Source organism: Paralichthys olivaceus, chromosome 11 (assembly GCF_024713975.1).
Source record: "Paralichthys olivaceus isolate ysfri-2021 chromosome 11, ASM2471397v2, whole genome shotgun sequence".
In the NCBI taxonomy this organism is placed as follows: Eukaryota; Metazoa; Chordata; class Actinopteri; order Pleuronectiformes; family Paralichthyidae; genus Paralichthys; species Paralichthys olivaceus.
The window spans coordinates 20998022-21015479 of NC_091103.1; the positions used below are offsets into that span (position 1 = coordinate 20998022).

Genomic DNA, 17458 nt, shown 5'->3' on the forward strand with positions numbered 1-17458 from the left:
TTTATTTTTTTACATGCACTACAATGTACCACCTCAATGCCTTTGGAAAACATTGTGGAATAACCCCCCTCTTCTGTTTCATTACAGTCAATCAGTGAGCAACAGCTGGCAAACAGTAGCAGATCATATCAAAACCATCCAGTTCACTGTCAAAGGTCTCCGTCCCAACACCATCTACCTGTTCATGGTTCGAGCCGTCAACAGCCAGGGCCTCAGTGATCCAAGCCCCATGTCAGATCCTGTCAGAACACAAGGTAGTTTACATTGGCATGAATATGAAAATGATAGTGATAGACTATAGTGATTGTCTTGTTTATGGAACACATGTATAGTTATTTTAGAAACTGTAATAATCACTTTCACAGTTGGTATGTGGTTCCTTCTTTCCTGAGCACAATTTCTATTTCCACTGATGGGGTAAGGTCATTGTGCACCTCTTCAAAGTGTGATACTTATCAGCCCCTCTTGGCAATTTGCTGTGAATAGCTCTACTGAATCACTGGACAATTTTCCAGAGGTCAAATTCTCCATCTGAGGCCAGCTCATTAAGGCTACACTTTAGCAATTATGTAAAATAACCATGTCTACTTCTGCAAGGCCTAACTGAGTTAGTGCTATCCCTGCTATGTTAATGATCATAACAGGAAAATATGACTGCCTGCAAACCCAAAGACTATTTGATTACAGCACTGGACAGACCACAGTCTCCAGATTACATTGATATGATAAGTCCCCTGCAAAAGATATAATATAATAAAAAAGCAACCCGTGGCTAAGCTCTGTCAAATACAAGCCAAGAGTGTGTTAAGAAAAGGAAGTGGAGTCAGTGTGAATTGCGGAATATCGCTCTCATGCTGACGTAAAGGTTTTGAGTTGATATATAGACGTGTTTATTGGCGATGGCATGCATTGATGACAAATTGATTTTTCACTTCTTTCTAACTGTGTTTGGCCTGTCTAGCCCAGTTAGTGTGGCCTGTGATTCATGATGGTCTTGGTTTTTTTTCAATGAAGCTTTTTTGAAATATAATTTCCTCTTGTGAATTTTTTGCTTTCCTTCAGTAAATAACTCAAAATGTGGTTTCCTTCAACCGCACTCAGTATCTCATACACTGGAGTTTTTTATTGCTTGTAACAGGAAACAAATGCATGTGCAAAATGGGAAATGAGCTGGAAAATAGTGTTTTATTGTACATTTTCCATCCAAAATGTGTGGGAGTCTCGATTTCAGAGTTTGTTCATTGATATAGTTGTTTACAGAAAGGTCACACATCTAAAAAACTTCATCTGCCCTGGTCTGTTTTCATTTTAACCAAACCAGACAAGTTCCGTAAAACAAAATGTAATGAGGTTTTTTTAATGCAGATGAAGTTGATCCTTTTCAAATGAGGTGAACCATTTCTTTTCTTATGTGTACATTTCTGTCTCGCTTTCTCATAGATATAAGTCCTCCAGCTCAGGGTGTCGACCACAGGCACGTGCAGAAAGAACTTGGCGAAGTCATAGTTCGGTTGCACAACCCAGTCGTTCTGAGTCCCACAACCATTCAGGTCACATGGATGGTAAGCACAAGTTGTCATTTTGTGAATATAACTATTCTACTGATGCGACACCAAGAACATCATTCCTCTGTTCAGCTCGAGTTTTCCCACTGAAAGAACTTACAATCATCATTCATTTTCTCTTTGATTTTTCAAAACTGAGTCATAAACTCAAAAGGTAGTTAATGTTCACATCAGATTCCTCTTTAAAACCAAAAATCTTCTCCTTGAGGCAACATTTCAGTCAGGTTGTTCCCTGAAGCTTTGAAATGTTGTAATTGGCGACTTAAAAGTATACTGAACATCAAATGGTTGAAAATAGTTTCTTTTAACCACAGTGAACATAAAAAGAAATGTCAGAGACATCTGGCTGTTCATCAATCTTCCATGTGTCTTCATCTGCTTCCCTCTTGTAATTCAACTGTATTTTGTAAATACATTTTTTTGTTGCCTTGAAGTAAAGTGATTAATCTTATTTTCCGAACAATACAAACACACATCTGCTGTTCTACCATACATGTGTACATATACACAAGAAGCAGCAAATTCTCAAAATTAGACAGGTTTATTAAATGTGAAAAATGAGCAGCTACAGCCTCGTCTAAAATGTGTTTTTTTTTATTTAATTGTATGGTAATGAGTAAAAAAGGCTATTTATATTCCTCAAAGCTCAGGCATTCACACAAAATATGTGCTTGTTTGTTCTGATTGTGGTGGTATTAATCACTCAGATGCAGGTATTTACAGTACACAACCATCACTTAGTGGCATGGGGTGCCTGATGCCATTTTCAAATGCACCACATTAGCACTTTTCCTGGAGACATGTTTATTGACCCCTATAATAAGTCTCCCCCCTGGACTTGGTGACTAATTTAATGCTGAAGCATTTCTTTATGATTGTAATGTACAATCAACACAAAACATGGCTACATAATCAATCTGGGGCCCTTTCAGTAAACAGAGGGGCCACTCTCTGTGAGCTTTTATATTCCCAAATCATTTCATGAATAAAAGTCACACACTTAGCAGGGAATCCATTTTCCTGATTTACTCGGGCTACACTGGCAAAAGAAAAACAGCTGCTTAATATCCCACTTGAAAGCCCTGCTCACTTTTTTCACTGTTAACAAGCCATTACAATGAGTTATGCACCCACTCCTCTTCTGCATAAATTCACATTTTCCGTCTAGCTAAATGGCACAAGTTTTAAGGGAGGGGTCCTTTGTGGATTGCAGGGGGCTATGACACTTCCAGTCCCTCCTTTTCTATGGGACAGATCTTTTGTTATCACCTCTGCTGCGTATTCCTCTCATGTCCCCGGGGTGTCTGTATTTGCCGCTACATGACATTCGCATACTCACAGCCCTTATTAGATGTGGTGAAGCTTGATTTCCAGTGTCACCAGTAAGTGTTTATAACACATGTGAGACATGAGGATGTCCTTTAAGGTGGAATTACAGAAAGTATTTTTAATAGAGGAGGGAACCCTTACTTTGGGGTAGGAGCTGTGTGCACGAGGTAATGGCAGGGTGTTAATTGAGCTAAATGTGTCATAGCTGGTGATAAAAGGCCCATTAAACGAGTAACAGCCTCTTAAGAGTCGTGAATGTGATCCAGTGAGCAAAATATCCTATTGTTTAATCTAGTGGCAGTCCCAGGTAATGTCAACCAATCTCCTCCAATCAGCTCTTTTTTTGGCAATGGAATAAAGACCTAATGATTTACCGTTCACTGTCTCAGGTGGATCGTCAGTCCCAGTTTATCCAGGGTTACAGAGTTCTGTACAGGCAAACATCAGGGCTGCCTTCGCCAGGACCCTGGCAGACCCAGGATGTGAAGATCCCTTCTGAGCGCAGCGTCATCCTCTCCGCACTCAAGAAAGGAATTGTGTACGAGATCAAGGTTCGGCCTTATTTCAACGAGTTTCAAGGCATGGACAGTGAATCCAGGACTGCGCGGACGACTGAGGAAGGTATGAAGAGAGAGAACTTGCTCAACAGTTAAATTTTGGTGAACGAATAAATGGTGGTGGATAATGACCCAACAGGTTGCTTTAATATTCCTCATGATATCACATTTTATACTGAGAACTGAGGGTATATGGTAAATGTGAGAATGCATGTGCGTGGATTTTCATACTTGTCTGTACGACCTTCCTGCTGTGCTTTTTTTTTTCTTGTTTATGATTGGTGGTGTTAGTGCCAACCTTCCTCTAATCCATCACCCAGCAGCCACGGGCTGAGCTGTGATTGGACACAACACATACTTCCTCTTGCGAAGATGATCTGTCGCCCAAAGCTTGATTCATACAGGCTCTGACAAGGCCACAGAACAGTGTGGCACAAAAACGTTCACACACACACAAACTGGTCTGTATTTGAATGAATTTACCTTTTTGATCTATGTCAGAAAATGCAGCCATTGGCATTACACCATTACCTTTCCTCAACCTTCAAGTCTAATGAAATTAAATATATGATTGAATCTGAAGTAAATACACACTGTCCCACTACAGCACAGACACAGGCTCTTTGTACCGGAGACAAAGCCCCTCTTGCCACAACGTGTCCAGACCTGCGTGTACAAGAGACAGTTCACATCCTGTCGGGGTGACAGACCCATTTATTTTCCTCTTCTCAAAGGGACCCTATCTCCTGTGGCCAGCCAGTGTTCCTGCTGCTGTAGTTGAACTGCCATCACATTACAACTGTCCCCAACACACACTCCCACACTAAGACATGTATACAGTAAACCCATACATACAACACACCTCTCCCTGAGGCCTCCAGAACCTGCATGTCACAGCTATTACCAATGCTGATAACACTCTGCGCTCATGCTCTATCTGCATCCCAGTCCCTCAGAGAGCTTGGCCACTTTCTATTTCTGTCACAAGGCTGCTGCAGCACCTGGTCAGCTGAGATAGCTGATACACCGTCAGCCACAATTCTTTTGGCTTCTCAGAGACCTTGGGACTACTGAGAAGGGCAGTTAGAAGAATACGAGGAGAGGTCTAGTTCAGAGGGTGATTGAAACTTGTTCGATACCTAACACAATTAGAGAATCCCAGAACAGGTCCAGGTGGATTCTCAGGGCTCAAAAGCAGTGTCAATCCAAGTCGTCTTCTCATTCTTTTTCACCCAATGTCTCACTTTCCCTCTGGACAGTCATGTCGGGACTGATGCCTAAGATGAACTCTGGCTTCAATCTGATTCCCACTGAATGATTGTCTAATAATTTTCTATTGAGTCCCATCAAATACGCAAGAAGATGCTTATAGTTGTTCACATTTCGAACCTATTGTCATTTCTAGCGCACTAATCCATATTGATGGAAGGTTCATATCTTTCTTCCTACGCTATCCACTGCTTTACATTAGCTATTGGCTTTTGTGTATAGTTATGTTGTTTCTCTATTCCTTCATCATGCAGCATAGTGCTGTGTGTGCATGAGAGACAGGGGGTCACATTCCTGCCTGCCATACATCACGCCGCTAATGGCTCTATTAGCACAGCCTCTGAGGACGCTAATGAAAAATGTGTATTGTTTAGTGCAAATATGCATGATAATAAGCTGCTAAATCATTCATAGCATTAACTTTGAACGACATTGTCTCTGATGGCTGCCACGCACCGATCCACCACTTTGTCACCTGGATGTAATTCAACGGTGGAGAGCCCTGAGCACGATGGTTGATCAGATGCTCCCTTGGTAGATTGTTTCTAATCTGGCCAAGGTGCTGGGTTCATCATTGGACCCATTCATCTTCCACCATGCCAGGGCTCTCTGGCTCTCTGGGGGACTGTGTGGCCAATCGCACTGAGGGATGAGCTCAGATTTACAGGGTGACACATGCCATTTTGGATGGAGGCAAGGTGAGGGAGAGGCAGCTCAGGAGTAATTGACCTGTCAGTATTCTGCTGTGGTGCCTCTCCCCTGCCAGCTACTGCGGAAATGAGAAAACATTATTTTTAAAACGTTATTTCCAGTTGGGCCAACTGTTATTTATTTTTCCTCTGTCACCCCTTGTGGGGTCAGAAGAGTGTTGCCATCAGAATAACAACAGAGTTAGGTTTATGAAAGCTTGGACTTGTCTTGTTTCTATACACTCTCCGTTTGTCTGTGGACAGAACTGATTCATTTAGATGAGCTCCTCTGTGAAGGGTCTGTCTTATCCTTACCTACTGGCTTTAGTTTCATCTGGCTGATCGATGGAATCCATCAATATGTTTACTGAGACCTTGTTTCCTTCCCCTAAAATGTTTTTTTTTTTCCTATTTCCCCCTTGTCTGCGCTTCATCCTATAAGCTTGTTGACCTACGTGCTACCATGGCTGGGTTAATACTGGAGACTTAGCTTTTCTGAGAGCTCTTGTCTGACTGTGCCAGGATGTCATTCCACAAATCAATACCGGTATTCTTTGTGCAGCTCCACCACCCCAGAGCAGAGGGTGAGATATTAAATCATAGTGAAACGTTAAAGATAGGCTGCAGCCATGTCAGACCTGCCCTGGTCCTCATGCAAATCCCTCTTTTAATGAGACATCTTGACAGCCTTCAGGCACCTGTGCCATCCCCAAAGAATTACATTCCTTGGAGAAGTCTGTGCGTGCGTGTGTGTCTGATTGTATGTATGTGCATATTTCCGAGCTCTAACATTTTCAGATGTAAAATACTAATGTGCATCCCAATTAAATACTGTGCTGCCTGAACTGTAAAATAGTATATTTGATAGTTGACCTGGTTATCTTGTGTTTCCACTTTTAGCTCCCAGTGCCCCTCCTCAGCAGGTAACAGTCCTGACTGTGGGAAACCAGAACAGCACTTCCATTAGCATCTCCTGGGACCCCCCTCCATCAGACCACCAGAACGGCCTCATACAAGAGTACAAGGTTTGTGCTCAGCAAGTCAGCTTTTACTTTCATTTCAATCACACAAAGCCAAATGAAATCAACTGCATATCTTTTTTTCTCCCTCTCCGCATTAGATCTGGTGTTTGGGCAATGAGACACGTTTCCATGTAAATAAGACCGTGGATGCAGCCATACGCTCTGTGGTGGTGGGTGGGCTGCAGGTGGGAGTGGTGTACAGAGTGGAAGTGGCTGCCAGCACAAGCGCGGGGGTTGGAGTCAAGAGCGAACCTCAGTCTATCATCATCGGTAAGACAGATCGATATAAAGCATTCAAAACATTTTAACTTCCAATTTGTTTTTCCCCATGGTACCATCAGTGTTCACATAAAAAAACACAGCGTTCCAGTGTTACAGGATGAGATCAACAGAAGAGGAAACAGTGTGAAATCCCAAATTAATATTATTGTTAAAATACTACTTTTTGAAATGTGGCGTGACCACGTGTGATTTATGTGGAGCCGAGGCAGATTGTGCCTGATTTGACCCATAACTGATGGCTTGGCCTGTAGCATGTTCTTATTTCCCCAGTGTCACTCACATAATCCATCTCCCAGAGCAGAGCCCCAAGCTTGCAGTTATAATATGTTGTGTGTTTGCAAGTCTGTGGATGTGCGATTGGTTCTGTTCATGTGGTCACACAGTAATACGATAAAGAGCTTTTGTTCATCTTTGCACTCATGCACATTTATTATTTTGAGTTTTTGTTTTGAGTGTTTTTGTTCCGGTTATGAGGGAACATTTGTTCGTGCTTCATGTCTCACCGTGCTCCGAGACATAGTGTCAAGCAGACAAGTCAGGGTGAGCTGCGATTGGAGATCAATACAGACCAGGATCCTTTCACATGGTGTGTTTTACCGGCAATAGAGTGAATTAGGGGCTGAGCTAAGCAAACAACTTGCTCATCTGGGGGTTTGTTATAAGCTTTTAGGCTTTGTCTTTTTCAGTCTGCACATTATATTTCACTGCACATCCTGTAGATCCTGTCCTGCTCCCTTTGTCAATATCTCAGCTGAAATTCATCAGACCTACTTCCTTTGAGCCTAATCTAGCCCTAACCCTGCCTTGATGCATCTGTAGGTGTTATTTTCTACCGAGTGAAAAAGTGCAACACTCTCCGGGCCTTTCGGCATTATATGGGCAGCTGTCTTAACTTTCACCTTGGAGCAGCAAATCATGCACAGCAGCATTGTTATTTCCTGTTTCCCTCCAGTAGCTATCCGCCCAGCATCACATTAACGCCTCCTGTTTTTCCCTGTGCCCTCAGGTAAGGAGTTTCGGGACGTGATTATACATGGAAACCGGAACAACAGCATCACAGAGCAGATCACTGATGTGGTGAAGCAGCCTGCTTTTATCGCGGGTATCGGTGGGGCCTGCTGGGTCATCCTCATGGGCTTCAGCATCTGGCTCTACTGGAGGAGAAAGAAGAGGAAGGGACTGAGCAACTACGCAGGTCAGACTGATCATAGTCACCTATGCAAATTGCTGCTGACATTCTGCTCCCTTGCAAACAATGGGAAATTGGTCCACTACTCAAGAAATAATTATGTTTTTCTATATCAAAGCATGAATATTTTACCACTTCATTAACACTGCGCAGTCTTATTCAGCACAGATTTAATGGAATACTGTAGAAGCAGTGCGGTTGAGATGGCTGTGGTGTCAAAAGCTCAACAGGCAGACATATGTCAGCATGAATCGTATCCACAGTTCTACAGTTTTTGACAAATCCACCCACTGTGTTGGTTAATAGCCCAGGGTGGTCGGACTGAGTGGGCAGACTGGACTCTGCTGGTCACTGAAGCTGGAGATCGTCCAGCTCTCCTCCCACACACTGACCCTGACATCTTACTTGAGCGACCCTCCAGTCAATACTAGCAACCACCAAGTCCACATGCACTGCCAAGGGTTCAAAATTTAATTAGAGAGCAGAAAATGGTAATGAACTGACACGTTTTCCTGTGTGTCTGTGTCCGTGCAGCTTCTAACATTAGTTCTTCTATTATTAACAAGCAGAAATTCAAAAGAAGCACACATTTATGTCGCTATTTTTTCAGGTAGAGAGTCAGTGTCGGCTAATAGAAATTTGCTTGGTTAATTTTGTTTTCATTTCTGTTTGTTACATGTGTTTTCTTTGGTTTGTGCCACCGTCTCTGCACCTCTGTAGCCTCTGAGCTGGCTGCTTTCCTGCCTGACGCTCTGCACACGGGGTGACAATGTGGTCTTACACTGTCTGACCCCCCCAGCGCCTCTCGACTTGGCCCCCGTCCCCGGTGTGCAGACACCCCTAAAGCTCTGCTTATCTCTGCAGGCTTTTAACGCACAACTTCTCTGTCTTCTTGTTTTGCAGTTCAGTCCTTCACCTTCACCCCTGCAGGTACTGATCATTTGTCCTGTCTCCTCACCCAACCTCAACGCAGATCCATCTCCCGCCCGCTTATAGTATATGTGCTTGGATTGTCAGACTGATGGTCATGGCTAATGCAAATCCAAACCATATACTAATGAAGATTTTAAACCCGACAGAGAACCAAATTTGAAAGTGAAATGAATCCACATTTGTTATTGGCCATGACCAGGGCCCCGCAAACTTCAATTCTTATCCCCGCCCAACTTTCCGCCTGATTTACATGTTGTGTTGTATTTGTGTGTATGTTTGTTTATGAATGAAGTTTCATCCTGTCTAGTTGCATCTTACTTTTTTTTTCTCTAGAATCATTAAATCATTCTGAATCTAAAAGACGTATTTCTGTAGGTGTGATTTAGGCAGCTGGGTGGTTGATCAGATTTTGTGATCTTGTGACAAAGGACTGTCACCTGCTACTATGACTACATGCATTTGGCTGCCTTGGCTTAATTTCCTTATCGTAATGGCAAAGAACAGCTACTCTGTTGGTCACTAGCTGTTCTATGCTTAATAGAGTGGCACCTATAATGCACAAATCATTCTATCTGCGGATAGAGTGGATTCAGTCAATCAAAGATACTGTGTTTTCAAGTGCATTGACTTTTCAAAAGAACGGTTAAATTAAAATGATTCCTTTGTTCTGGATAATATCAGTGGAACTGCAGTATACACTGTCAGGGTTCAGCACATTCTTCTTTTTATATTCCCTGGACTTTCTAACCATCACTAATAGGTTTGTGTTGTTAGTCCCCATGGAAATGATTCTAGCCTTTCCAACACTATAACAACAACATTAATTATTGAACATGAAAATGTTATATAAACTTGTCTGGGTTTTAATTGAAAAATCATGTTAACTCACTAAAGTAGTTTTAATAGGTGAGAAGGGTAAAATATTGCAGGGATAAAACAGGTGAGGTGATATTTAGAACGTGAGCCACAGCACGGCTGAGGAGTCCTGCAGTGCTGCCCTTCTCTATATTGACAATTAGTTGATATATCGAGAGTGTCTTGTTTCAGCCTCCTGTCAGTACAGGATAGGTAAATCACTACACTGCTGTGGCTCACAGCCAGCAGGAAAGAGATTTGATGGAATTTTTATACGCTGATTATGTCCAACCCCCCCCTTAATGCTTATTAAAGGGGATTAATCTGTATTCATATTGGAGAAAGTGCTTATCTGGAAGACAGAGGCGAAAAGCACAGCTGTGCCGCCATGTCACTCTGGCTAACATGAAAGTATTCCACAGCAGCCTAGAAATGTGCCTGAGCACAGATAGCGACTTCAGAGGCCTTCCCGCTGCCGAGTCTCCCCTCGCCTCCACCTCCTTCTCCTGTCAGTCCTCTCTGAGACGACGGAGAATTCTCTAACACAAGTTTGTTGGTGGTGGAACAAAGACAAATGGCTTCAGCTATGACTAAATAAAGAAACACAAGTCTGTCTCAAGCTGTCAAAGCTGCGATGTATTCACACAACCCTGCAATGTTTGTTTTATCTGAGTTAAACTATTGTTAGCAGTAAGCATTTTAATTCCAGTTGCTTGTATGCAGTTGCTTAAATCTGAATGCAGTAAATAAACCCTAAACTGTTTTGATATGCTTGCTAGACAAATTTTGAATTGTGTTTTTCTCGCTTAGAACTCAGAGGAAATTGGATTAAGTAAGCCTAGGTAGTGTTGATGATGCATTAAAATGTCCTGTTAGCAGCCTCTGTAATCTATTGTGGGAGTTTCCTCTCCCTGTCATCTGCAGTACAACGTCACCCACAGAAAAGCCCCCTCTCTCTCGCCCATGCCTGGGCTTGTTGTGGAATCAACCTGAATGAAACAGAAAAGAGAGGAGGAATGCTGCCTCCTCTCTTTAATCTCCATCTGTGGAGCACATGAGCCAAATTACTAACAGCTCTCCTTCTCTCTCTTGAGTAAACCAGCTCTTTTTTCCCCAACCCTCTCTTTCCCTCTCATTGGTATGAGGTGATTTCCAAAACTCTTGCTTCTCCTCCGTGTTCCCTGTGATCCATTGAAGTTCTTAACATGCTTAGAACTCTCGGTGCTGCTTTGTCATCACTTTGGTGAACGGAGATGAAATAGATCTTTCAAAGCCGTCGCTCACTTTGAGCCACGGAATTTCGCCAAACCACAGTCAAAGAGCGGCCCTTGTTATCAATACATCACTGTAATGGAACAGGTCACATGCATGGTTTCTGGGGAGCCCCTGCAAGCTGGAGCATCAGTAACTCAGCCACTGCACTTCCAGATAGAAAATCCAATGTGATTAATGAGCCCTCTGCCTTTTCTAATCATTTTTTGGCTGAGAATTTAATCTCAAATCTGATAATAACTCAGCAGCAAAACAAGAAAGATGAAATGAGTTTTCCCTCTCATCAGGCATCTTGTCCTTGAGGAACACATGACATCTCCACTTAATGCAAAGCAATATGCAGTCCTCATCTTTGCACTTTTTTTTTAATTTTCATGAAAGGCATTGGATGCAGAGAGACATCCGCAGCCCTTACTGAAACCATTAGCTATCCAGCTGTGTAAGAAAAGTGAACAGATGAATACATAGCTGCTGAAACACGTGGGGAAACAGGGAAATACTGAAAGTCCAATGTGTCTTAATTATGAAAATAAATCCTGCTTGTTAGTTATGTATACTAGAAAATTTAATATCTGGTGTTGCTTTTTTCCCTCCATCTTTTCCCTCTTTCTTTCTTTTCTGTCATCAGTGACATTCCAGAGAGTCGATGGCGGTCTGATGAGCAATGGAAGGTGAGTGTTCATCCAGAAACAAAACCTAACACCAAACTAGACCATCAATATTTGAGTGTAAAAAATCTTCCCATCATTACTATCTTTACATGCCTTTACGCATTTCCTCCACAGTCATGCATCACCTCCACCGCAAGCTGCTCTTGATTCTAACACTGATAAATGACTGATAGATTGATAGATAACCGATACCTGTTTGTGTGCCGACCATGCAAACCAGCGTGCAAATGTGCGTTTCTACCACATCTCCATCCATGCATCGACAGATGAACTCATAAATCTCCTCCACAGAATTAACAGAAACAATTTAAGCAGAGAGTGTTTTTATTTTGTCATCTATCTTCTGCTGCTGGCTACAGGCAACCCAGAAGCCCTCTGGAGTGATAAATCTGCCTGTCACCTTGCGTGGGCAGCTGGGATCTGAGCACATGTAATAATGTAAAAATAATTACCCAGGGGAGAGGTGTGTGGAGGTACCCCACTTGCACCCCCGTATAGCCTGCTCCATCTCAGTGTGTGTTAGTGAAAGAACAAGGGGCTTCAGAGAACAGGGCACATCTCAATGACACCAGTTACTGAGCCTTTGTGGGCATTTATGAGACTCCCTTGAGAATCATGTGCTTCCGCCTATCTACTGCTTATCACACCTGACTAGGTAAAACCTCCTGGACTCAAACACTCAACGATACACCGCCAACTAAATCTGACCCTGTGTCTCTGGGCTTTTGGGAGTTTGTGCGCTCTGCAGTCTGGCTGCAATATTTTTTTATTAATGCTTTTTTTTTAAAACCCCTTATACTCCGTGCATATGACTGGATGCCACGATAGACAATTTTGCCTGTAATGTTCTGTGAGCTGCCAGCAAGCTCTCAATGAATTAGCCACGCCATTTGTCGTGCCTTTTTCTCATCTACGTTCTGCTGCAGTTTTTCCTTCAATTTTCCACATAAGTGCTTCTGATTCTTAGTCCAGCGAATAGGATTTGAAATGTCTGTATTTGCGGTGCTTTGTATTTGTCATATCTTTAGTCAGCAGCAGCGACTGCCACAATTTGCACAGCACTGGAATAGGATGCAGTCTGGAGGACTTATTATAACGCGAGCTTCTGATCCGTTAGTCACTCTAGTGCCATCGAATCCCAGATGTTGCAACTTCCCCATCTGCCCTGAGAGTGAAAATATGTAGCACAGTATCAGAGGAAAATGTGTTCATTGGTTACATGAGATGTTTATTGCATTAATTAGACAATAGCAAATGAAGCTGCGTCTGTTTCCACTTTCTCATTGGCTCCTGCCAAATTGCCCTGACTGAACAATTACACTTAATCGATCACAAAATAAATGAATCATGGAAGATGAATAGGCTGCAGATCGGTAGGTCTGGACGATTTGATTTTGGCTGCTCAATTGAAATTGATAAAAGCCGATATGGGCTCATTCCTTATCCCCCTGCCAATAGGGAGATGGTAATTAGGAGGTAGTAATAACTTCCCATCTCAGCACTGATCAATATTTTAGCAAAGCAGATTCACTCCTATAGGCAGAGTGAACAGGTTTCACTGACACTGTTGCTATGGAGATTTCTTTTACAATCCGGGCTCTGAATGCTAAATGACAGCACGTTCCCGAGAGTTAATCTAGAATGTAATCCAGGTTTCTCATTGCTTTTAGTGTTAGCTAATGTCTACACCTCTAATCCATGTTCCATTCACTAGTCTGTGGGACCATAAACACCTGATTTACGAAGTTGCTTTGGAATTAATGCCTCTCACTTGGCTTATTTATGGGAAGCTCAGTGTCGGGGTCTGAGGCTGTATTTATGGTTTCCTACCCATCACAAGGAACTGAAATGTCTAAGAGGAAGCGCTCCAAATCAAATTTTATCTGCCAAGGTTGCTATCCATCCAAGTTAGGTGTCAACTTTTCATTAGACATACGACCCAGTGTCCACCTCCTGCCCGTTCCCCATTACTACACCATCTCACACACACACACACACACACAACAAATATCCCCAGAAGGAATCAGTCTTATTCTAATTATCCTTTAGCAGGAATTCTGCTGTGTGATAAATGCAAGGACGATGCAGCCATTTCCTCTGTCAGCTCCTTGTCTTTCAAATGGTCTTTCTATATTCGGGCTGGGGGAGGACGTGCTGGAGCACACAGGGGCAAGTGAGAGCGGCGAGAAGACAAGGTCATGGTCTTTTATTTTAGACCGTGTGCATTTGTGATGCAGTCTTACTGGAGTCTGTAAGAGAGACAATGTCCTCTCTTTTTCATCTGCTTTTAGTCTGACAGATGCTAAGCACACAGGAGTGGTGCAAGAGGGATAAAAAGAGGAGATGGAGGTGTGTTGGGGGGGGGTGATGAAGAGAAAAAAAGGGTTAGGGAAAGATGGTATGGCAAGAGAGAGAGAGAGAGAATGATAACAGTTGGGAAACATTGCAGCGAGAAACAGGGAGAAGGATGGGGAGAGATGTATTACCCTATAAAAGTGCATGTGTCTGATGCACAGCCATCAATTTGAATGACTTGTCTCCCCCGAGGGCCTGTTTTGGCATTCAGGAACCACAGCGAGGGTTCTTAGCTTGCCAGGGCTGCAGTTCATTTGGATTCCCCCTGCTGTAGAAGCTCTTCTCATTTAGAACCTGTGGCTGAGGGAGAAACTGACTGCAGCACGCCCATTACCTGCCCTTGTCCTCAGGGCTTGACTCTGTCCCAGTCCCTCAGAGCCAACACATCGCCCCAGTGGAGCTGAGACAAAAAGCCCTTTCAGGCAGCCAGGCTAACTACTGTGTTACACAGACTTTCAGAATGCACCAGTCTGTCTGTGGTCTGCTACATACAGCACTGCCGGGCACTGACAGCGGGATGTGCTGTGTTTTTGAGAAGGCTAAGCCATCCACTTCATTACACGTGGTGCTTCTCTGACCGTTGCAGGGTGAGATTTATCAGAGAAACTGCCCCTCAGTAAAATTCTGCTAGTGGGTCTTTTGTCTGTTTGTATCCTTCCTCTGCTTCGTAAACTAGTGGTTATACATATTTTAATTGATTCCAATGCTAGGTCATTAAAATTGATTCATCAATGAAACATAAACAACAGCATTTAACACAATTCCATCTGTATTTCCCATGGTAACGAGCCTCAGACGTGATTGTACAGTAAAGTGGCCCTAATGGCCTCCCAGCAGTCACCCATGACAGGTTAAAGTCTTAATGGCTGCTTTTTATGGTCCTCACCCCCTCAGGAGGGACACAACACCTGTTAAATGGAGCTGCCCTCACCCATATGCAGGCATCCCACAAGTGGGTCGGTGCATCATGGTGGGGCGAGGGCTGAGGTTTGACGTCTCATCAAATAAGATTTAGACTGTCTGGACATCACAACAAGGGGTTGATGGGAAAACACAGCAGAATGCCGGAGATATTAACGAATGACGGAACTATACATATGGGTGTCGACGTGCATTGCTGCACATGTGTGCACAGAGCAAATGTATGCATTAGTGTCTCCACGGTGTGCTTTTGCATTAATAACTCTGAGAATGTGACAAAGACCCAGCAGGAGAAACAGAGAGATAAAGGGCTGTGTATGCCTGAAGGAATTTGACTCTGTGAGAAAAGAAATGTATCTGTACAGTTCTTGCCACTATCTCAGATGTGTTTCATTAGCTTCAGAGGCTTATGGCAAGCCTATCTCAGACAAACACACATTCCTGTGCACAAACTAACATTTAAACATATGTTTCATTGTTTTTTGTCTTCATATTGCCTCTCTGCTGATTGCTGTCATGTTTTTCATCTTTTAATTCTAAATCCAGTAGCATAATGCTGAATTTAACCATGCATAATAAGGAATGAGGGATGTTGTTAGTGCAATAAACTCTGATAGTAATGTCATTGCACAGCCTGTGTTTAATACTGTGTTTTATCTTGTGTTTCTGCACAGCCGGCCGGGACTGTTGAATGCCGGTGACCCAGGCTACCCCTGGTTAGCTGACTCCTGGCCAGCCACCAGCCTGCCTGTCAACAGCAGCTCTGGGGGACCCAATGACCTGAGTAACTTTGGGCGAGGAGGTAAGTGCCCTGGTGCTGTCCCAGGCGTTTTATGAAAAGACTGACAGAGATAAAAGATGATGACCTGCGTTCCTTCCTGTTCTACCATGAGCTCCTGTTGTTCATCATGTACATGTATGCATGCGAGATAGATACATAGAGTATATGCAAATTCCATGCATGTTTGGATATACATTTGTATATCACATCAGGGGACAGCTAGAGCATTAACAATGGGGCCGCCACTGTCACCAGGCTGAGTAATGGCAAATAGTCCAGCTTGGTGTCATAGCCCATACCTCAGAGCAAGAGAATGCGAGGGGAGAGACAGGAAGAGGAGCAGGGGGTGGATGGGTGTTTGAAAGGATGGTGTTGAGCAGCCAGTCGTGAAGGACAGGCGCAGCTTGACTGGCGCAGATGCGGACACTTCCGCCATGGCTCTACATCATCTCCCCTTCACTGGGCATGCAAACCAGGCACTACGGAGAGTCTGCTCGCTCTTTCCCTCCCTTCCTCTGTCATCGCGCACACATGCAGAGCAGCAGCATTGTCCCTGATGTATATGAACAGAGGATGGAGGGAGTGAGATATCCACACATGTAGGGGGGAACAGGGCTCCGTGGAATACATAAATAATGGAATGGTTTTTTTTCATTGAGATTTTGCTGTTAAGTGCTGTTGCTTAAGATGTTCGCGGACCTGAATGCACCAGGACCCAGACTGTAATTTCATAAGTGTCAAGCACCCTTTATCGGACATGCACTTGGATAGTCCTGTTCTCTTCATCTGCCATAAAAACAAAACGATTTTGATTAAGTGCTGCAGGGATAAAGGTGAAGTGAACCTTTTTTAGAAGGCAGCTTTCTTATATTTCCTCCTCCTTTGTCTTTCCAGATATCCCCACTGGTCAAGGGGATAAGACGGGCACCATGCTCTCTGATGGAGCCATCTACAGCAGCATAGACTTCACCACCAAAGCCAACTACAACAGCGCTGGCCAAACATCCCAGGCCACGCCCTATGCCACTACTCAGATTCTCCACTCCAGCAGCATCCATGAGCTGGCTGTAGACCTGCCTGAGGCCCAGTGGAAGGCCTCGCTCCAGGCCAAGCAGGAGATGGCCAACCTGGGCTACTCCCTGCCAGACAAGAATTCCTGCAACAACAGTAAGTTATACTGAGAAAGTGAGCGTGCCAGTATGAGGTTTTTTGGGGACACTGTTGCCCTCATGTGTGGGAGGTTTAGCAAGTTTTATACAATTGTGTGTCAGCTATAGAGCCACTATTGTCGTCCAGTGACATAAAAAACATAGTCATTTAACCGAGTTCTCACACTACAAAGTTTACAGTTGTAAAAAAAAATGGTCATTTAGTATTTAAACTTTTCCACCCAAAGACTCTGAAGCCTTTTTAACCCGGCTGCGGTGGTGGGAGGCTTCCTTAAAAAGACTCATTTTTCCTCCAGCAGACATCAACTTGGTCACTCTCCAAGGTTGAATAAACATCTTTTGAAGGAGAAGTACAGTTTAGTCATCCATCTCTTTTCTTGCTGGGTTTTCATGATATTACCACTCCTTCAGTTTCAGAGTAATTGCCAATCTGTTTTAACTTGAGTAATATTTTGGAAAAGGATCCAAATTAATTACTGTGGATTTAATATGGGACTTTTAAAGCAGACTGGAGCTTCACACTTAAGGTGTGATGAGCATTCCTTGACGGTATTCTAATACATATTTATGATCTAATTTTCTAAAGTCTAAAATGGATT

The 17458-nt window shown here is 43.3% G+C and overlaps 1 protein-coding gene across 11 annotated transcripts in view; it reads left to right on the forward strand.

The window, feature by feature from the left end:
* The window catches only part of robo2 (roundabout, axon guidance receptor, homolog 2 (Drosophila)), a 289705-nt gene that overhangs the window by 254002 nt on the left and 18245 nt on the right, over positions 1–17458 (forward strand). For 7 of the 11 annotated variants that reach the window (XM_020088438.2, XM_069534223.1, XM_069534219.1 and 4 more), the window contains 10 exons: positions 88–254; positions 1441–1562; positions 3284–3515; positions 6310–6434; positions 6530–6701; positions 7720–7908; positions 8806–8832; positions 11591–11633; positions 15584–15711; positions 16585–16857. In XM_020088438.2, coding sequence (XP_019943997.2) covers positions 88–254; positions 1441–1562; positions 3284–3515; positions 6310–6434; positions 6530–6701; positions 7720–7908; positions 8806–8832; positions 11591–11633; positions 15584–15711; positions 16585–16857 — 1478 coding nt within the window. The remainder of the gene's footprint in view (positions 1–87; positions 255–1440; positions 1563–3283; positions 3516–6309; positions 6435–6529; positions 6702–7719; positions 7909–8805; positions 8833–11590; positions 11634–15583; positions 15712–16584; positions 16858–17458) is intronic. The other 4 variants (XM_069534222.1, XM_069534227.1, XM_069534224.1 and 1 more) reach the window with 1 other exon arrangement.